The 22,487-nt window shown below is 42.5% G+C and overlaps 1 protein-coding gene across 2 annotated transcripts; it reads left to right on the top strand.

Annotated features, from left to right (window-relative positions):
* Positions 1–800: 800 nt before the first annotated feature.
* c4b (complement 4B (Chido blood group)) lies at positions 801–21,137 on the top strand. 2 transcript variants are annotated; one of them, XM_038977285.1, is made up of 41 exons: positions 801–931; positions 2,179–2,368; positions 2,490–2,655; positions 2,974–3,044; positions 3,267–3,358; positions 3,532–3,614; positions 3,808–3,895; positions 5,239–5,365; positions 5,574–5,715; positions 5,840–5,952; positions 6,049–6,210; positions 6,378–6,548; positions 7,129–7,320; positions 7,555–7,698; positions 10,979–11,108; positions 11,483–11,554; positions 11,698–11,910; positions 12,117–12,228; positions 12,317–12,387; positions 12,496–12,635; positions 12,735–12,950; positions 13,063–13,123; positions 13,225–13,314; positions 13,399–13,605; positions 13,690–13,765; positions 13,909–14,101; positions 14,478–14,585; positions 14,785–14,947; positions 15,042–15,253; positions 16,738–16,896; positions 17,025–17,087; positions 17,161–17,251; positions 17,352–17,535; positions 18,539–18,629; positions 19,147–19,221; positions 19,313–19,412; positions 19,852–19,941; positions 20,171–20,266; positions 20,376–20,459; positions 20,605–20,737; positions 20,856–21,137. In XM_038977285.1, the coding sequence occupies exons 1-41, from the start codon at positions 864–866 to the stop codon at positions 20,995–20,997; spliced, it is 5,181 nt and encodes a 1,726-aa protein (XP_038833213.1). In that variant the 5' UTR covers positions 801–863; the 3' UTR covers positions 20,998–21,137. The 2 variants fall into 2 exon arrangements, with proteins under 2 accessions (XP_038833213.1, XP_038833214.1); XM_038977286.1 differs by lacking the exon at positions 19,852–19,941.
* The last annotated feature ends 1,350 nt before the right edge of the window (positions 21,138–22,487 follow it).

The raw sequence follows: 22,487 nt of genomic DNA, 5'->3' as shown, positions 1-22,487 counted from the left end.
GCTGGCACTGACTAGAACACAGAATAGTATTATGCTGGCACTGACTAGAACACAGAATAGTATTATGCTGGCACTGACTAGAACACAGAGAATAGTATTATGCTGGCACTGACTAGAACACAGAATAGTATTATGCTGGCACTGACTAGAACACAGAATAGTATTATGCTGGCACTGACTAGAACACAGAGAATAGTATTATGCTGGCACTGACTAGAACACAGAGAATAGTATTATGCTGGCACTGACTAGAACACAGAGAATAGTTTTATGCTGGCACTGACTAGAACACAGAATAGTATTATGCTGGCACTGACTAGAACAGGCCTCATAAATCTTAGAAATCACATGATCTCAGGGAAAAGCACAATTGCACTGACCAATGGGAGCATAGACTCTCATTGTGAAATGGAAGAATCCCTCTCCAATGTTCCCCAGGTTTTGACCGCTTAAGCCAAACAGTTAAATAAACTGCTCTGTTTGTAACACCAGATCTAATCCTGGGAAGAGTCTTTTGAATAATAATATCCCAAAGATGACTTTCTTCTTTTAGTTGTAATCCTTTCTTGCCCATATTGAACCAACCAGTTGAAGAGAACTATACAACAGTTGTCTTTTCAATGAAGTTGTGACAATTTCTTGATTATTGATGATTGACAGTAAGTGGCATCCTGCCTCAATCAGGCAGTGACTACAAGTGACATAACTTTTGTCTCAGAGGGAGAGGGGAAGGGAGGGGCATAAGAGATTGACATGAGGATTGAGAAAGAGAGAAAAGGGAGAGATCTATATAAGCTGAGTGAATAAAACTGTGAAGATCGGGTCTGTGGACAGAGCAGGAGGAAAGACAGTGAACAGGAACCATGGGCTCTCCCGTCTGTCTTATGGTGCTCTTCATTTTGGCTGCTGAGTCTGTACATGGACAGGACAGGTAAATGTTTCAACAATATCTTCATGAAACATTTCATTATGCAATATCAGTGCATTCCTGAGTCCTGTATGTGCGTGTAGCTTTAACTCTAACTTTTACCTACTTATATTTTAGCATGGTCACATGCACTGTAAAAAAATGATTCAGGTGGTTAGTAAATTATACTTGAAAATATAATTATTTTGATATAAACAAATGTAGTTGTCATCTTTACTTGAATATAATTGACTTGTAATGACTTGTTCAATCAACCCCGACCCCCCAAAAAATGATGAATTCAGCACAAGATAAATGCAGAATCTTAACGACTGTTTGTGTGTAAAAACAACTACCAGGAAAATTGTGTTTACTTACTCAATTATCATAATATTTCCTTTCAACTAAAGAATTTTAAGTTCTTCCAACAACTTGCCATGTGGCTCTTTTTAAAAAAAACTTTACGATACTTTTACACAATGTTGTATGCACATTTGAAGAATGAAAAAATCCCATTTCTACATTAGTATCAAACAGTTTGTTCTGCTATGAGGTGTAATGGATCACGATGAACGGATATCCAAACCGTAGGGCAAAGTGACGTTCAATGATGTGACCACCCATTCTCAGTATTAGTAAGATCATGAGCGCCAGTCTTGACTGAGGCAAATACATAAATCTACAACGCTTGCAACTTTACCTCCAGTTAGTGCTCGTGGAATAAGCTCTGCTCTCAATAACTCCTGTTACAGTGGATAAAGATGCCAAGCGATGAAATACATAAAGCCATGTTTAACACTAACACTGTTTAACACCATCAATGAAAGTAACTAAACAGAAAGATTAAGTAGATCAAATTAAGTTGTCTCTTAGCCATTTTTTTTAATGCTGGACTTAATATATGAGTGTTTGTGAAACACTAAAATGTAAGTATATTATACCTAAAAATACCTCATGTTGGAAATCCTCCAAAAGCTGATGGAAATAGTTGCCTACATTTTTTAAAGTGGAACTAGCACAATATGTTTTACAGTGCGAGATGTCTATATTCCAGTTATATTCTAATCTATTGTTTCAACTCAGATTTATCTGAGTACTTCAATGCCTCTGAATGACTTGCACATTTAGCATTTTGATATACTGGTGTTCGACAAACATAAAACATCTTTAGGTTTTTGTCTCTGACCTTAAAGTGATACTTTACATTCTAGACTGTTAAAAGTATTGGGTGGTAGATACAGTATTCTAAATGCTACCTTCTCTTGGCTCAGGTTCTTTATCTCAGCTCCCAATGTGTTCCATGTGGGGGTGAAGGAGCGTGTTTATGTCCAGCTGGGTAAAGCCCTCCTGAATAAACGTGTTACCCTCTACCTGGAGCATGAGGAAACTGCAAATCTGATGTCTCAAAAGAGCAGCACTCTGTGTACTGAGGAGGGACAGATCCAAACTGTGGAACTAGAGGTATGACTTAGTGAGACTTGCCTAGGTAAAATGAATGACCATACAGACTTCATCACAAACAAGAAATAGGAGATACACTAGGTCTTATTGGTTTCATTTCAATGTTTTTCCCACCTTGCAGGTAGAAAGGGACAAGCTGCCCATCTTTGTGGATTTTCCCTATCTTATGCTGGTGGCTGAGATGGATGGGGTCAAAGACAGAAAGATGGTGAGGGTCCTAGTCTCCCAACACAGAGGCTATATCTTCATTCAGACTGACCAGCCTATCTACAACCCTACACAGCAAGGTACATCTACAGTCTACATGAAATAGAACCCCATTCTTAAATGGATACTTGTGATTTTGGCAGTGAGGCCCTTTATCTACTTCCCCCCAGAGTCAGATGAATTTGTGGATATCATTTTTATGTGTCTGTGTCCAGTATGAAGGAAGTTAGAGGTAGTTTCACGAGCCAATGCTAACTAGCGTATCTGCTAAGACACCTACAGACATCTGACTCTGGGGAAGTAGATAAAGGGCCTCACTGCCAAAATCCCCAAGTACAACTTTAATATTGGTCAAAGGTTTACAATTAAGATATTATATTAGGATTTTTTTTTACCAGTGAAATACAGGATATTTACCCTCAACCACTCAATGAAGCCCCATGATGACGTTTTTCACATCTCTATTTTTGTGAGTACAAACTTTTAATTTCTGACCACATTCCGTTGTTACATTTCATTTCATGAAGTGTTGAAATGTTTATCATTGTGGTGGAGATCTTTGATGTTTGAAAGAGTTGTGAAATAGTAACTGATTTGTATAGTAACTGATTTGTATAGTAACTGATTTGTATAGTAACTGATTTGTATAGTAACTGATTTGTATAGTAACTGATTTGTATCTCCTTGGTAGAATGCTGCGGGCAACCGGATAATGAAGACTCTTAAGAGAGCTACGGATGGAATATTCACAGATATCCCTTTTAATATCCCTGATGTCTCAGAGTACAATCATATATTATGTGCTATAGAAATTTCACAATTATTCAATGTTAGCATCTATTAATTGACTGATGTTGTGCAACTATCCTTCTTTGATCAATTGATTACATGATTTACTTAAACACTACATGATAATAAGACAAGCTAATATCATAGCTGGTGTGTTTTGATTTTAGAATGGGTGTGTGGAGGATCGTGGCTCATTACCAAGGAGATGAAAATAATGCTGTTACTCGAGAATTTCAAGTCAAGAAATTTGGTTCATATTTTCTTTTTTTATCTCCTTTGCTCAACTTACTCTCTATTTACCATTTGAATATTTCAAGTTTAAAGCCAATCTTTCTTAAAATATTTTACTTAAATTGTATTCATGCTATTATTTATAGATTTTCTTACACATGGAGGAAGGATAAGAAATGTTATGCTCTTCTGAACATGTTTTTTTGTTTCAGTGCTGCCGAGCTTTGAGGTGACCGTCATACCTGAGCAAAGCTACTTTCTATTGAACACTGAACAGGTCACCTTCACAATTTTAGCCAAGTAAGATTTAATCCTGATATCAACTGTTTCCCCACTACAACATCTCGCTCCTGACAAAGTGCTGAAAATAACATGTCAAATCAAATCAAATTGTATTTGTCACTTGCGCCGAATACAACATGTGTAGACCTTACAGTGAAATGCTTACTTACAAGCCCTTAACCAACAATGCAGTTTTAAGAAAACACTCCCCCAAAAAGTTAGATATAAGTAAGAATAACAAATCATTAAAGAGCAGCAGTAAATAACAATCCGGTGCTATATACAGGGGGTAAAGGTACAGAGTGAATGTGTGGGGGCACCGGTGTCAAGGTAATTGAGGTAATATGTACATGTAGGTAGAGTTATTAAAGTGACTATGCATAGATAATAACAGAGAGTAGGAGCAGCGTAGAAGGAACGGGGGGGGGGTCTGGGTAGCCATTCAGGGTAGCCATTTGATTAAATGTTCAGGAGTCTTATGGCTTGGGGGTAGAAGCTGTTTAGAAGCCTTTTGGACCTAGACTTCGTGCTCCGGTACCGCTTGCCATGCGGTAGCAGAGAGAACAGTCTATGACAAGGGAGGCTGGAGTCTTTGACAATTTTTAGGGCCTTCCTCTGACACCGCCTGGTATAGAGGTCCTGGATGGCAAGAAGCTTGGCCCTGGTGATGTACTGGGCCGTACGCACTACCCTCTGTAGTGCCCTGCGGTCGGAGGCTGAGCAGTTGCCATACCATGCAGTGATGTAACCCGTCAGGATGCTCTCGATGGTGCAGCTGTAAAACATTTTGAGGATCTGAGGACCCATGCCAAATCTTTTCATTCTCCTGAGGGTGATTAGGTTTTGTTGTGCCCTCTTCACGACTGTCTTGGTGTGCTTGGACCATGTTAGTTTGTTGGTGATTTGGACGCCAAGGAACTTGAAGCTCTCAACCTGCTCCACTACAGCTCCGTCGATGAGAATGGGGACATGCTCGGTCCTCCTTTTCCTGTAGTCCACAATAATCTCCTTTGTCTTGATCACGTTGAGGGAAAGGTTGTTGTCCTTGCACCACACGGTCAGGTCTCTGACCTCCGCCCTATAGGCTGTCTCGTCGTTGTCGGTGATCAGGCCTACCACTGTTGTGTCATCAGCCAACTTAATGATGGTGTTGGAGTCGTGCCTGGCCGTGCAGTCATGAGTGAACAGGGAGTACAGGAGGGGACTGAGCACGCAAATGTAACTTTAGTTCGGGCTATGTGGTTCTCATTGAGACATTCACCCAAGTACAAGTCCTCTAAATGTTTATCAAATCTATGAATATGTTATAGAACTCTGTAATTGTTATCAGTTGGTCTGACTTCACTGTATTTCCCCCTCAGGTACTCCTATGGTGAGAGTATAAAGGGAGCTTTCCACTGCCGGTTTGGAGTGAAGGAGAAAACACAGGGGCCGGATGGTGAAAAGGAGAAGATTGTCTTCATCAGAGGATTGGAGCTGACTGGATCGGTGAGAGGATAAATGTGGCATATTTCAATCAAAATATCTGTACTCTTTAATCAGAGAAGAAGACTCACAAAGACTAAAGCTCTGGGAGCTCTGAAGGACAACTGAAGTGGTGGCCAACCTATTTCTACATAAAGTTACAACATTTTGGTTTAAGCAAAGCTTGAGTTATGGTTTGACCTAAAACCTGTCGCTTGCCTTTTTCTCTCAGATACAAGCTGGAGAGGGGTCAGCGGTTCTCCAGGAATCCAAGCTCATCGAGCAACTCAAATCCAACCTCAACACCACCCTCTCAGACGTGGTCCAGAGCAAAGCACAGCTTTACGTGGCAGTGTCTGTCACTGACATCATCAGTAAGGCATCAGTTGTTGTTCTTAGTTTGAACAAAAAGAGACTTTTGAAATGTGGTACAGTCATACAGTAGGTACAAGACAACTAAACCATGTTGGTACTGTACTGTCTTTATCCCTTCACCAGGTGGTGAGCTACAGGAAGCAGAGGTGTCTCTTCCTGTTGTTTCCCAGCGTTACACTGTAGACCTGTCCCGTACCCGCTCTCACTACATCCCTGGAGTTCCCCTCAGTGTAGTGGTAAGCCTCAATTTGGATGACAGAGATACGTTAGACTGAACAATGTCTATCTGTGAAATGATAAACTGTATATTGTTTTGTCCGGTGATCTGTTAGGTGGTGGTCCGTCTCCCAAATGGTTCCCCAGCTGTTGGAGAGCCAGTGAGAATGCATCTGCCAGAACTCCAGGATGGAGACCAAACTGTAAAGACTAACCAGCAGGGCGCAGTGTGGCACGATTTTAACCTTCCCAATCTTGATCGTGACATTACTGTGGAGGTAAGTATAACAAAATAGTCAAAATAAAACTGTAGCTTCTAGGAGTAGCTTCAAGCAATACAGCAATAGGCTGTGAACAAAACACTGAAGAAATCATATGAAACTAAAGACTTTGGATTGATTCTCTCTTCTTTTATCCCATGTTTTCCCCTCTCTGTTTCCATCAGGTGACTGTAGATGACCAGAAAATAACCAAAGACGTCAAACGTGCATCGTCTCCTGGGAACACCTATCTGAGCGTGAGCGTGAGCCAGAAGATTCTGACGCCGGGTCAATCCCTTTCCGTTGTATTCAAAGTCTTCAATGGGCCACCAGAGGATGGGTTTATTTACTACATGGTGAGAGATATATGCCCAATGTATGACCATATTAGAGACACATATTTCCCTCAGATTACACAGATCCCCCCAAAATTTGAAAACCAACCCGATTTTGATAAACTCCCATATCTACTGGGTGAAATACCACAGTGTGCCATCATCCCATAACTACTGGGTGAAATACCACAGTGTGCCATCACAGCAGCAAACTTTGTGACCTGTTGCCACAAGAAAAGGGCAACCAGTGAAGAACAAACACCATTGTAAATACAACCCATATTTATGCTTATTTATTTTCCCTTAATGTACTTTAACCATTTGTACATCGTTACAACACTGTATATATACATAATATGACATGTGTAATGTCTTTATTCTTTTGGAACTTCTGTGAGTGTAATGTTTACTGTTCATTTTTATTGTTTATTTCACTTTTGTATATTATCTACTTCACTTGCTTTGGCAATGTTAACATATGTTTCCCATGCCAATAAAGCCCCTTGAATTGAATTGAATTGAAATCATAAGGAACAGGACATGGTGGAAAAGTTCTATAACTGAGAGGAAAAACAATGACTTTTCTGTTTTTAATCGTCAGGTTTTCAGCCGTGGAGTGCTAACAAAACAGGGTTCTGTCAAATCAGGGGACTTAACAAAGATTCAGCTTCCAATCACGTCTGATATGACCCCCTCCTTCCGTCTGATTGGCTACTACTATGATCAGAAAGGTGACATCATTACTGACTCTGTGTGGGTAGACGTCAATGATGTTTGTGAGGGGACAGTGAAGGTGAGTAAACAGTGACTGGAGTAGATAAGCATCAGCTTTGACAGAGAGAGTTCTGGAGAATCAGACAGCAATATGGCCAAAGCCTGTTAGAAACACAAAACAAAGAAAGAGAAATAAAGGGTTGAATCTGTGCTGAATGTTAATAAGTTACAATTCAGTTCAGAGTCATTTACTAATGATACGTATTTGGTGTTATCATCCTAATCTTTTCCTATGTATATTTATATGCTCTAGGTAAAGTCAAAAGATGAATATCTACCAGGAAACACGGCAAAGCTGGAGATAGACTTAAATGGTCAGAAGGCCAAAGTTGCCTTGCTGGCTGTGGACAAGGCTATCTATGCTCTCAATGCCCACAACAAACTCACCCCCAAACAGGCAAGCTACTATTATTTTATTATTATTCTTTTTTATGGGGGGGGGGGGTGTAGATCAGCTTTAATATTGCAGAAAGATTGTAGCTTCCATCAATGTAATTGTCTGCATCATTTCTAATCCCCCAATATATTTTTTTGTGAATATACAGTACCAGTCAAAAGTTTTAGAACACCTACTCATTCAAGGGTGTTCTTTATTTTTACTTTTTTCAAATTATAGAATAAATGTGAAGACATCAAAACTATGAAAAAACACATATGGAATCATGTAGTAACCAAAAAAGTGTTAAACAAATCTAAATATATTTTATATTTTAGATTCTTCAAAGTAGCCACCCTTTGCCTTGATGACAGCTTTACACACTCTTAGCATTCTCTCAACCAGCTTCATGAGGAATGCTTTTCCAACAGTCTTGAAGGAGTTCCCACATATACTGGGCACTTGTTGGCTGCTTTTCCTTCACTCTGCGGTCTAACTCATCCCAAACCATCTCAATTGGGTTGAGGTCGGGTGATTGTGGAGGCCAGGTCACCTGATGCTCTCCATCATAAATAGCAATTACACCGCCTGGAGGTGTGTTTTGGGTCATTGTCCTGTTGAAAAACAAATGATAGTCCCACTAAGCGCAAACCAGATGGGATGGCGTATCTTTGAAGAATGCTGTGGTAGCCATGCTGGTTAAGTGTGTCTTGAATTCTAAATAAATCACCAACAGTGTCACCAGCAAAGCACCCCCACCCCATCACACCTCCTCCATGCTTCAAGGTGGGAACCACACTTGCGGAGATCATCCGTTCACCTATTCTGCGTCTCACAAAAACACGGCGGTTGAAACCAAAAATCTCAAATTTGGACAGATTTCCATCCGGTCTAATGTCCATTGCTCGTGTTTCTTGCCCCAAGCAAGTCTCTTCTTATTATTGGTGTCCTTTATTAGTAGTTTCTTTGCAGCAATTCGACGATGAAGGTCTGATTCACGCAGTCCCCTCTGAACAGTTGATGTTGAGATGTGTCTCTTACTTGAACTCTGTGAAGCATTTATTTGAGCTGCAATCTGAGGTGCAGTTAACTCTAATGAACTTATCCTCTGCAGCAGAGGTAAGATCTACTTATCCTCTACAGCAGAGGTAACTCTGATCTACTTATCCTCTACAGCAGAGGTAACTCTGATCTACTTATCCTCTGCAGCAGAGGTAACTCTGATCTACTTATCCTCTGCAGCAGAGGTAACTCTGATCTACTTATCCTCTACAGCAGAGGTAACTCTGATCTACTTATCCTCTGCAGCAGAGGTAACTCTGATCTACTTATCCTCTACAGCAGAGGTAACTCTGATCTACTTATCCTCTACAGCAGAGGTAACTCTGATCTACTTATCCTCTGCAGCAGAGGTAACTCTGATCTACTTATCCTCTGCAGCAGAGGTAACTCTGATCTACTTATCCTCTGCAGCAGAGGTAACTCTGATCTACTTATCCTCTGCAGCAGAGGTAACTCTGATCTACTTATCCTCTGCAGCAGAGGTAACTCTGATCTACTTATCCTCTACAGCAGAGGTAACTCTGATCTACTTATCCTCTACAGCAGAGGTAACTCTGATCTACTTATCCTCTACAGCAGAGGTAACTCTGATCTACTTATCCTCTACAGCAGAGGTAACTCTGATCTACTTATCCTCTGCAGCAGAGGTAACTCTGATCTACTTATCCTCTACAGCAGAGGTAACTCTGATCTACTTATCCTCTACAGCAGAGGTAACTCTGATCTACTTATCCTCTGCAGCAGAGGTAACTCTGATCTACTTATCCTCTACAGCAGAGGTAACTCTGATCTACTTATCCTCTGCAGCAGAGGTAACTCTGATCTACTTATCCTCTGCAGCAGAGGTAACTCTGATCTACTTATCCTCTGCAGCAGCGGTAACTCTGATCTACTTATCCTCTACAGCAGAGGTAACTCTGATCTACTTATCCTCTACAGCAGAGGTAACTCTGATCTACTTATCCTCTGCAGCAGAGGTAACTCTGATCTACTTATCCTCTACAGCAGAGGTAACTCTGATCTACTTATCCTCTGCAGCAGAGGTAACTCTGATCTACTTATCCTCTGCAGCAGAGGTAACTCTGATCTACTTATCCTCTACAGCAGAGGTAACTCTGATCTACTTATCCTCTGCAGCAGAGGTAACTCTAATCTACTTATCCTCTGCAGCAGAGGTAACTCTGATCTACTTATCCTCTGCAGCAGAGGTAACTCTGATCTACTTATCCTCTGCAGCAGCGGTAACTCTGATCTACTTATCCTCTGCAGCAGAGGTAACTCTGATCTACTTATCCTCTGCAGCAGAGGTAACTCTGATCTACTTATCCTCTGCAGCAGAGGTAACTCTGATCTACTTATCCTCTACAGCAGAGGTAACTCTGATCTACTTATCCTCTGCAGCAGAGGTAACTCTGATCTACTTATCCTCTGCAGCAGCGGTAACTCTAATGAACTTATCCTCTGCAGCAGCGGTAACTCTGATCTACTTATCCTCTGCAGCAGAGGTAACTCTGATCTACTTATCCTCTGCAGCAGAGGTAACTCTGATCTACTTATCCTCTGCAGCAGAGGTAACTCTGGGTCTTCCTTTCCTGTGGCGGTCCTCATAAGAGCCAGTTTCATCATAGCACTTGATGATTTTTGCGACTGCACTTGAAGAAGCTTTCAAAGTTCTTGAAATCTTCCACATTGACTGACCTTCATGTCTTAAAGTAATGATGGACTGTCGTTTCTCTTGGTTTATTTGAACTATTCTTGCCATAATATGGACTTGGTCTTTTACCAAATAGGGCTATCTTCTGTATACCACCCCTACCTTGTCACAACACAACTAATTGGCTCAAACGCATTAAGAAGGAAATAAATTCCAGAAATTAACTTTTAACAAGGCACACCTGTTAATTGAAATACATTCCAGGTGATTACCTCATGAATCTGGTTGAGAGAATGCCAAGAGTGTGCAAAGCTGTCATCAAGTCAAAGGGTGGCTACTTTGAAGAATATAAAATATGAAATATAGAAAAGAAAAACCCTTGAATGAGTAGGTGTGTCCAAACTTTTGACTGGTACTGTATATACACATATACAAGCTACTATTTACTAAAGAATAATAATACATACTGTCTCCTCCACATTATTTCCTCTAAAACTCACTCCTTATAATGTACAGGTATAAATATATTCTATGCAATAAAGTCTTGTTGACTAATAGTGTGAATATTTTGTGTGCCGTTCACAGGTATTCTCGTCGATGCAGTCCTATGACCTTGGGTGCTCATACGGTGGCGGCTCAGATACAGCCTCTGTGTTGAACGACGCTGGCTTGTCATTCATCTCCAACTCTCATGTGCTATCTAAGATGAGGAAGGGTATGAGGAGCGTAGTGTGATTAAACAAAACAGCTGTCTAGTGTCTACACGACTTCTTCTTTGGGCCGTAGTTTCTGAATGATGTTCTCTGGTATAGGGTTAAAACCCCTTTAGGAGGTAGACAACTTAACATTTCACAGACATGGATCCACTAAACTAGACATGACATTGGCTGGGACTTAATGCCCAACCTTCAACATAAAGAAAAAAAAACGAATACAATTTAAAAAAACACCAACTCAGACGTACATTTCAACAAAGCATTAATGACATCATAGTTGCTGAAAACCTACATGTTCCCACAATATGTTGATGTTCTATGTTGATGTTTTGATTTGATGGTCTTCACCCTACCGTATGTGTGTTTGTCTTAGGGTTTAACTGTGAGTCAGGCTTCAGACGACAGAGGCGTTCCCTGGACCTCCAGGAGCAGATGGTGTCCATAAGTATTACAACGTTACTTTACTCTGACTGTCACTAACTGCTGGCTGAGGTGGTGGGAGAGACAGTTCATCAGTCCTGGCAGGTACGAACTAAAACCTTTTGTCACTTGACCTTTTGTCACTACGTCACCATCTCCAACTCCCAGAATCCAGTTACTCAGACGCCAAGCTGCAGGAGTGTTGTTCTCATGGCTTGTCCCTGATCCCCATGCTGAGGACGTGTCAGCAGCGAGCCGAGAGAGTGGCACGAGCCAATAAGGACCATGTCTGTGTCAAGGCCTTCCTGGACTGCTGCATAGAGGGAGAGAAGTTGAGGGAGAAGAAGAAACGAGACGACGCCCAGAGAGGACATGGCAGGAGTGAGGATGACTTGATTGTTGGGGATATTACCATTCTAACATGTATAACATGGTAACAAAATGATAACAGACACTATTCTTTAGACAGACATGGGAATTTTGAAACAAAATATCTGACTTGTTATAACTTAAAAGGATTGGATGAGAATAGGATCTTAAAAGGTTATATTATTGTGACACCTTTAGTCTGCACTCTCTCCTCTCAGCTGTGAGTGCCACAGACATCGAAGACTTCTTTGACACAACCAATCAGCAAATACGCAGAAGTTTCCCCCCAAGCTTTGCATTCTCAGTGGTCGATATAAACGGCAAAGGAAGGTGAGAAATCGACATTTAGACACACAGTAAATCGGCGCCATGTGTCTGAAACACTATTGTAATTTGTCTCTCTCTCTGTCTCCCTTAGTCATACTGTGGCTCTGCCTGATTCCATCACCACCTGGGAGATACAGGCTGTCAGCTTGTCTGATTCTCATGGTAACATCCTCCTCCTCTATTGGTTCATATTCCTGTACCTAGATAGTGAGGAATGTGTGGTGACATTCTGGAGAGTAATGGACCTGTCTGTGTGTGTCCTTCCTGCAGGCATCTGTGTGGCAGAACCACATGAGTTCCGTGTGTTTAAGAAGGTTTTTGTCTCTCTGAGGCTGCCGTACTCAGTCAAAAGATTTGAGCAAATGTCTATTGTTCCTGTTGTCTACAACTATTGGGACCAGGATGTACAGGTTGAGTTAAATCACTTTCTGTAGTACTACAGTTTTACACTTCAGAAGCATATACAGAGAGATAAAATGCAGCTGATGGACCACCTCCCTCCTTCTCAGATTGCACTCCACATGGAGAGAAATGACAAGCTCTGTTCACCAGGCTCCAGTTCCATAAAAACCTATGTCAACGTCACCGTGGAGGCCCACTCCTCCAAAGCCGTCACTTTCTCTGCAGTACCCATGGAAACCGGCCCCATACCCATCAAAATACGCCTTTATGACATAGAGAATGAGGACGGCAGTGATGCTATTGAAAAGATTCTGAATGTTAGAGTAAGTATACAAAAAATATCGGGAAAAGTTACTACTACAGAAAAAATGATCTGAAGATCCATTACTGTAAAGTTACTGCATGTATGTAATATAATAGTTTCTCATATTGTAGACGGAGGGAATAGAGAAGAGAGTGGAGGAAACTCATTTTGTTGACCTGAGTGGCAATATTGGTGAGATTGCTAACAGAATATCTATGATGACAGCATTTTATTTACATAATAGTTTATGGCATAAAAAGCACCAACCAGCTTCTCTCATTCTCTGTTGTCAGGGAAGAGTGGCCAATCTTTCATGATTAATGGAAAGTTACCAGACAACACAGTCCCTGGCTCCAGCACCAATATCTTCGTCAAGATGGAAGGTCTGACTCATTTTACCCTCCAATCATTTCTCTTCACAACAGTATTGTCAGTTTAATTAATATCCAATCTCGTCCATTCCCCAGGGGAGCTGTTTGGCAAGTCCACTTCCATAACCCTGCTCTCTTCCGATGGGGTTAAAAGCTTGCTCAATGCCCCTCATGGATGTGCAGAGCAGACTATGAAACGTATGGCCCCCACAGCCCTGGCCCTCCGCTATCTGGACCTTAGCCAGCGCTGGTATGAGCTGACCCCTGGCATCAGAGATACGGCCCTCCAGTTCACAGAGCAAGGTGTGGGAGAACTGTAATGAAGATGTTTTATTTTCATTTGTAGTAAGAAACACAAAATACAATATCTCTCTCTCTCTCTGTCAGGCTATATGAGAATTTTGACGTTTAAAAAGGGTGATGGATCGTATGGAGCTTGGACGCACCATCCAACCAGTTACTGGTCCGTACATCTCTCTTTACATTGCTTGTTTTTGTGGTACTGTAGTTTTCTGTCTGTCTGGAATAAAAGCCTGTAAACACTGCAACTCTCCAGGACTGGAGCTGGCCGATCCTATCACGGTGTTTGTTACCCTTCCTCTCTAGGCTGACGGGCCTTGTTGTGAAAGTGATGTCTCTGGTGGCAGAACGTCAGAATGCAGGCGGTGGAGAGAAGGGGAGATGGGCACAGGGTGTGTCTGAGCAGCATATCATTGATTCAGTCAGATACCTCCTGGTTAAACAGAAGGAGGATGGATCATTCTCGGACCCTAACCCAGTCATACACAGGGAAATGCAGGTAAAGGATTATTAAAAACACTAGTTTTAACATGAAGATCACTTTATTGGTCAGTTTCACACAAGGTCCAACTGAAATTTGACTTCCGCTTTTAACCCAACTCCTCCGAAAGACACACATAACATATACAGGTTTTGGAGAGGTGTGGGAGGCTTCCACACTGGACGCCTGGGGAGCTGTTGTTGTGTGGGGGTTAAGTGGCTTGCTTAAAAGCACAACAGCAGGCAAAGGCATCTAGGATTTCATTCCAGCAACCCTCCAGCAACCCAACCCTTGCCAACTCAGTCAGACACAGGACTCGAACTGGCAACCCTCCTGTATTTCAACAGAGTATTTTCTCTTTATCTGTTTAGTTGAGTTGTCTCTTTCTCTCTAGGGAGGCATTGGAGGGATAGAGGGAGATGTCTCCATGACTGCTTTCATAACTGTGGCTCTAAATCGCTCCCTCCCTTTCCTGACAGACAACAAGGAGCGTAGCGATACGGTAAGATAGGTGGACATATTTCCTTATTAACTCACACGTGTTAAGTATAGTGTACTTTTGTGTTACCAATTAACCGACTTCAACTTAATCATCCGTTTAAATCAGCCGTCTCTATCCTGGAGAAGAAGAAAAACAGAGACATCAAATGCTTCTATTTTTAACCAGAACGGCTAAATGCTCTGTGTTTGTGTTTGTGTAGAAAGCCATTATCTCCAAAGCCACCGACTACCTGCTCTCACGTGTTGAGGGGCTACAGAGGCCCTACGCTGTGGCCATAACAGCCTACTGTCTGTCAGTCTGTCTGTCTGACCGGACACAGGCTGAGCCTGCCTGGGAAAAACTCAAAGGACTGGCAACTAAAGGTATTGTCCTATTACACTCCTGTTATAGGTCAGAATGGTGTGGGCTGATGGGGGATTGCTGCTGACATTGATATTCTTTGACTCCTCTTGACAGGGAAAGACCATTGCCATGGGTGGTATGCTAACGCTGGCATGGTGAATGAGGAAAAGAAACATTATGTACCGACAACAGAGGCCATAACAGTAGAGACTACAGCCTACGCCCTGTTAACTGCAGTGGCTCATAAGGACACAGAGTGGGCAGACTCTGCAGCCTGCTGGCTGACTTCACAGGAGAACTATGGAGGAGGTTTCAAGTCCACACAGGTGAGATATACTGTACTGATGGAGGAGACTTCAAGTCCACACAGGTGAGATATACTGTACTGATGGAGGAGACTTCAAGTCCACACAGGTGAGATATACTGTACTGATGGAGGAGACTTCAAGTCCTCACAGGTGAGATATACTGTACTGATGGAGGAGACTTCAAGTCCACACAGGTGAGATATACTGTACTGATGGAGGAGACTTCAAGTCCTCACAGGTGAGATATACTGTACTGATGGAGGAGGCTTCAAGTCCTCACAGGTGAGATATACTGTACTGATGGAGGAGACTTCAAGTCCACACAGGTGAGATATACTGTACTGATGGAGGAGACTTCAAGTCCACACAGGTGAGATATACTGTACTGATGGAGGAGACTTCAAGTCCTCACAGGTGAGATATACTGTACTGATGGAGGAGACTTCAAGTCCACACAGGTGAGATATACTGTACTGATGGAGGAGACTTCAAGTCCTCACAGGTGAGATATACTGTACTGATGGAGGAGACTTCAAGTCCACACAGGTGAGATATACTGTACTGATGGAGGAGACTTCAAGTCCACACAGGTGAGATATACTGTACTGATGGAGGAGACTTCAAGTCCACACAGGTGAGATATACTGTACTGATGGAGGAGACTTCAAGTCCACACAGGTGAGATATACTGTACTGATGGAGGAGACTTCAAGTCCACACAGGTGAGATATACTGTACTGATGGAGGAGACTTCAAGTCCTCACAGGTGAGATATACTGTACTGATGGAGGAGACTTCAAGTCCACACAGGTGAGATATACTGTACTGATGGAGGAGACTTCAAGTCCACACAGGTGAGATATACTGTACTGATGGAGGAGACTTCAAGTCCACACAGGTGAGATATACTGTACTGATGGAGGAGGCTTCAAGTCCTCACAGGTGAGATATACTGTACTGATGGAGGAGACTTCAAGTCCACACAGGTGAGATATACTGTACTGATGGAGGAGACTTCAAGTCCACACAGGTGAGATATACTGTACTGATGGAGGAGACTTCAAGTCCTCACAGGTGAGATATACTGTACTGATGGAGGAGACTTCAAGTCCACACAGGTGAGATATACTGTACTGATGGAGGAGACTTCAAGTCCACACAGGTGAGATATACTGTACTGATGGAGGAGACTTCAAGTCCACACAGGTGAGATATACTGTACTGATGGAGAGCCAAACAATGCCAAAACATGATGTGGCTGCTTCATTTCCTCCTAGTGGATGTAGTTTCCTTGTTCCTAGTTAGCATGTTTTGCTAGTTTTCCGCCTTCATATTCAGTCCAACAACACTGATATCCTACTGATACAGTGACCCAGGGGTGATAGTCCCACTCATTGAGAGTCGATGGACATTTTACATTCTACACCATTTGGTAGAAATAACATGTTAAATGTCTACCTTCAATTTGTATCCAGTCTATGCATTCATCTTAATGTCTTTAGGATACTATAGTGGCTTTGGAGGCTCTCTCTGAGTATGCACTGAACAGGCCCCAACCTCTCATCACAGAAGTGGCGGTAGAGTTCACTACTCCAGGGAAGAGCGACATTCAGAAGCTGTCATTGGACAACAAGGGGGAGAAAGTAGAAACGGAGCTGAAGGTATACCCACTCCAACACACACACACACGCACGCACGCACGCACGCACGCACGCACGCACGCACGCACGCACGCACGCACGCACGCACACACACACACATAACTCTCTCTCTGTCTCTACTTCGCCAGAAACTGATTGGTAATGCTATCATTAACGTAGCGCTAACGGGACGGGGAAAAGCCAAGATGAAGGTGAGCGTCTTTATCATCAAAACATATTTCTTGATGTTCATTCAACCGTGTAATATATTGATCTGTCTGGCAGGTTACGAAGGCTTACCATCTACTGGACACCTCAGACGACTGCAACCTTCTGTCAATCACAGTCAAAGTAGAGGGGAAAGTAGAGTACACTGGTGAGCAGCACTACTCTGATTCAGTGCTCCTTTTACGACAGGTTAGGATGTGTGTGACTGAGTTCCACTAGTACACTATGATAACACTTTGTTTCATCAGCCCAGATTGTTGAAGACTACAACGACTATGAGGGGGACTACGGAGACGGAGACGGAGAGAAAAGGGAGGAAGAGGATGTCCCCCGATCAGCGATTGAGTGGTTTGACGCTCGCAGCAGACACAGAAGAGATACTCAGCAAAGCCGGAATTCTGAAAACGATGTTGAATACGAAGTCTGTGTGAGGTAAGTTAAACAGAGAGGTCTGTGTGAGGTCAGTTAAACAGAGAGGTCTGTGTGAGATCAGTTAAACAGAGGGTCTGTGTGAGGTCAGTTAAACAGAGAGGTCTGTGTGAGATCAGTTAAACAGAGAGGTCTGTGTGAGGTCAGTTAAACAGAGAGGTCTGTGTGAGATCAGTTAAACAGAGAGATCTGTGTGAGGTCAGTTAAACAGAGAGGTCTGTGTGAGGTAATTTAAACAGAGAGGTCTGTGTGAGGTAAGTTAAACAGAGAGGTCTGTGTGAGGTCAGTTAAACAGAGAGGTCTGTGTGAGGTCAGTTAAACAGAGAGGTCTGTGTGAGATCAGTTAAACAGAGGGTCTGTGTGAGGTCAGTTAAACAGAGAGGTCTGTGTGAGGTCAGTTAAACAGAGGTCTGTGTGAGGTCAGTTAAACAGAGAGGTCTGTGTGAGGTCAGTTAAACAGAGAGGTCTGTGTGAGGTCAGTTAAACAGAGAGGTCTGTGTGAGATCAGTTAAACAGAGAGGTCTGTGTGAGGTCAGTTAAACAGAGAGGTCTGTGTGAGATCAGTTAAACAGAGAGGTCTGTGTGAGGTAAGTTAAACAGAGAGGTCTGTGTGAGATCAGTTAAACAGAGAGGTCTGTGTGAGGTCAGTTAAACAGAGAGGTCTGTGTGAGGTCAGTTAAACAGAGAGGTCTGTGTGAGCTCAGTTAAACAGAGAGGTCTGTGTGAGGTAAGTTAAACAGAGAGGTCTGTGTGAGGTAAATTAAACAGAGAGATCTGTGTGAGGTCAGTTAAACAGAGAGGTCTGTGTGAGGTAATTTAAACAGAGAGGTCTGTGTGAGGTCAGTTAAACAGAGAGGTCTGTGTGAGGTCAGTTAAACAGAGAGGGAACTGATTCTGTCATGAATATACAAATAACAGCAGATTTGTGACTGGGATGAATATTTTGTGACTGCCTAGGCGATAGGGCAGTGGTTTTTCAGTAAGCTAACTAACTTGTATTCTTTAGTCATAGTCTGACCAGGAACCTCACAGGAATGTCCATAGCCGACATCACACTGCTCAGTGGCTTTGAGGCACAGACAGACGACCTGGACAAGGTGAGTCTTCATCATCATCATATAGAGTCTATATAAACACGTTACCAACCCCCTCCTTTACTTTTCTTTAGTAATCAATGTTTTGTCAGTCTCTCCCCTCCTCTCTCTCCCCTGATCTTCCTCTCTCCCTTCCCCCTTTTCATCCCTCCATCATTCCTTCCTCTCTCCTTTCCCCCTTTTCATCCCTCCATCATTCCTGCCTCTCTCCTTTCCCCCTTTTCGTCCCTCCATCATTCCTGCCTCTCTCCTTTCCCCCTTTTCATCCCTCCATCATTCCTGCCTCTCTCCTTTCCCCCTTTTCATCCCTCGATCATTCCTTCCTCTCTGCCTTCCCCCTTTTCATCCCTCGATCATTCCTTCCTCTCTGCCTTCCCCCTTTTCATCCCTCCATCATTCCTTCCTCTCTCCTTTACCCCTTTTCATCCCGCCATCATTCCTTCCTCTCTCCCTTCCCCCTTTTCATTCCTCGATCCTTCCTTCCTCTCTTCCTCTTTCTCAAACTGTTGTCTCTCCACAGCTAAAGAACCCTGATGAACAATACATCTCTCACTACGAGGTCTCACATGGCAAAGTGCTGTTGTACTTTAATGAGGTGAGACTCACACAAACACGAATACACAAGCAACTCGGTGGAACAGTGTGAAATCGAAAAGCCCAAAGTAATTTTTTCTGTCTGTGTCCAGATTGAGGAAAGGGAGTGTGTAACGTTTAGGGCTGTGCAGACAGTAACTATAGGTTTACTGCAGCCTGCTCCGGCCACATTCTATGACTACTATGAACCAGGTATGCAAGGCTTTCTTTTCTGTACTTTTTTTTACCTTGATTGATTTTTTGTATCTGTCAAATAGTCTTCTGAATATATTAGCCATCACTAAAAAATAATGCATAATTTGACTATCTCTCCCCATCTGTCACTGTCTCTCTCTTCCTCCCGGTCTGTCTGTCTGTCTTTGCTAACATACACCTCCCTCTCTCCTCTCTCTCTCGCTCTCTCTCTCTCTCTCTCTATCCTCTCTCCCTCCTCTCTCTCTCTCTCTCCCTCCATCCCTCCCTTCCTCCTCTCTCTTTCTCCTCTATCTCTCTTTCTCTCTCTCTCTCTCACACACACACACACACACACACACACACACACACACACACACACACACACACACACACACACACACACACACACACACACACACACACACACACACACATACACACACATACATAATCACAGACAGAAAGTGTACTACTTTCTATGCTGCACCAAAAAGAAGCAAGATGGTTTCAACATTGTGTTCAGGGGATGTGTGCCAGTGTTCAGAGAGTAAGTTGTTATTTCTATCACTATCGCCAACATTCTCTCAGTTCCCCTATTCAAGTATTCTCTCACTGTTATGGCACCAGACCTGGGTTCTAATAGTATGGAGAATTTGATTGAGCCTGCCTGTAGGGCCTTAAAGGCGGGATTTTACCATTTTGGGACTATTCCATTGGTTCTGGTTTCATTGGTTAGGGTCTGTATGACACTAAAGAAAATCCCATTGGTTCTTTAGGGCCCTGCCACAAAGAGAAGGACACATTTGGACCACTGAAGCTAGAGAAGAAAGATCGTTTTGAACATGCTTGCTATTCCCCCACTGTGGATTACGGTCAGTAGACAATTTAGCTATGAGTGTGACACAGGTCAATCATTTAACAGTTACAGTAGGGGACAAATAAGGTGAAGCTAGTAATTCGTTTTAAATCTGGTTGTTTTAGGTTTCATTGTCCAAGTCATCAGTATGTCTGTGAAGAGTAACTTTGAACTCTACACAACTAATGTGACTCAGGTACTCCGAGCCAGTAAGTGATAATACCATTATTCCAATCCTGACTTGAGATCTCTGTCTGTAACTAGAATGTTCATGAAGACGTAACCATACATAGTACATGTACTTATTTCTACGGTCATGGTAACTATGGTAACTCTGTGCCCTCTTTCTGCCAGCCGGAGATGTGAAGCTGGAGGAGAGCAAAGTGCGAGTGTTCGCCAAGAGGCTCCAGTGTAAAGGACAGCTAGAGACAGGGAAGAAATACCTCATCATGGGCAAAGATGGCTCCACCACCGACTCTACTGGCCAGTAAGTTCTGGATGTGATGTCATAAGACAACTGAAGATGTTTTTACCACTACGGTCTGACTCTGTGAGAATTGGACTTCCCTGGTAAATGTGGCACCATTTCTCTGTTTGACTTTTAGGATGCAATACCTTTTGGAATCAAATACCTGGATTGAACAAGTGCCTAATGAGAAAAAGTGCAAAGGAACAAATAACAAGACTACATGCAACAAATTTAAAGACTTTGTATCTGAGTACATGTTGAATGGCTGCACCCAGTGACTGGTTCACTGACACGTTAACATGCATACTCAACACATCATCTAGAAAATGAAATGCTTTTATTGAGTCATGTAATTCAGTGTTTGTAACATCCACTTTCAATACTTATCAAGATAAATAAAATTGCATTTTAACCACAACATGTAATTCAGTCTTTGACCAACTTTACCAACAATATGAATGAAATGAGAAACATAAGACATCCATAATGTTTACAGGTTTATTTAATAATTGTGTTTAAGCACATGGCAATAAATACAAGGAACACACACTGACGATACAAAAAATTAAGAACACCTGCTCCTTTATTGATTTATTTATTTTGTTTCACCTTTATTTAACCTGGTAGGCCAGTTGAGAACAAGTTCTCATTTACAACTGCGACCTGGCCAAGATAAATCAAAGCAGTGTGACAAAAACAACAACACAGAGTTACACATAAACAAACATACAGTCAATAACACAATAGAAAAATCTGTATATAGTTTGTGCAGATGAAGTAAGGAGGTAAGACAATAAATAGGCCAATAGTGGCAAAGTAATTACAATTGAGCAATTTACACTGGAGTGATATATGTGCAGATGAGGATGTGCAAGTAGAAATACTGGTGTGCAAAACAGCAGAAAAAAAAACAAATATGGGGATGAGGTAGGTAGTTGGTTGGATGGGCTATTTACAGATGGGCTGTGTACAGCTGCAGCGATTGGTAAGCTGCTCTGACAGCTGACGCTTAAAGTTAGTGAGGGCGATATAAGTCTCCAACTTCAGTGATTTTGCAATTCGTTTCCGTCATTGTCAGCAGAGAACTGGAAGGAAAGGCCGCCAAAGGAGGTGCTGGCTTTGGGGATGACCAGTGAAATATACCTGCTGGAGCGCGTGTCACGGGTGGGTGTTGCTATGGTGACCAGTGTGCTGAGATAAGGCGGAGCTTTACCTGCAAGGACTTATAGATGACCTGGAGCCAGTGGGTTTGGCGACGAATATGTAGCGAGGACCAGCCAACGAGAGCATACAGTTCGCAGTGGTGGGTAGTATATGGGGCTTTGGTGACAAAACGGATGGCACTGTGATAGACTGCATCCAATTTGCTGAGTAGAGTGTTGGAGGCTATTTTGTAAATGACATCGCCGAAGTCAAGGATCGGTAGGATAGTCAGTTTTACGAGGGTATGTTTGGCAGCATGAGTGAAGGAGGCTTTTGCGAAATAGGAAGTCGATTCTAGATTTAACTTTGGATTGGAGATGCTTAATATGAGTCTGGAAGGAGAGTTTACAGTCTAGCCAGACACCTAGGTATTTATAGTTGTCCACATATTCTAAGTCAGAACCGTCCAGAGCAGTGATGCTAGTCGGGCGGGCGGGTGCGGGCAGTGATCGGTTGAAGAGCATGCATTTCATTTTACTAGCATTTAAGAGCAGTTGAAGGCCACGGAAGGAGTGTTGTATGGCGTTGAAGCTCGATTGGAGGTTTGTTAGCACAGTGTCCGAAG

The sequence above is a fragment of the Salvelinus namaycush genome, chromosome 37 (assembly GCF_016432855.1).
Source record: "Salvelinus namaycush isolate Seneca chromosome 37, SaNama_1.0, whole genome shotgun sequence".
NCBI lineage: Eukaryota > Metazoa > Chordata > Actinopteri > Salmoniformes > Salmonidae > Salvelinus > Salvelinus namaycush.
Note: the sequence above shows the minus strand (reverse complement) of the source record. Positions and strands in the feature narration are given on the sequence as shown.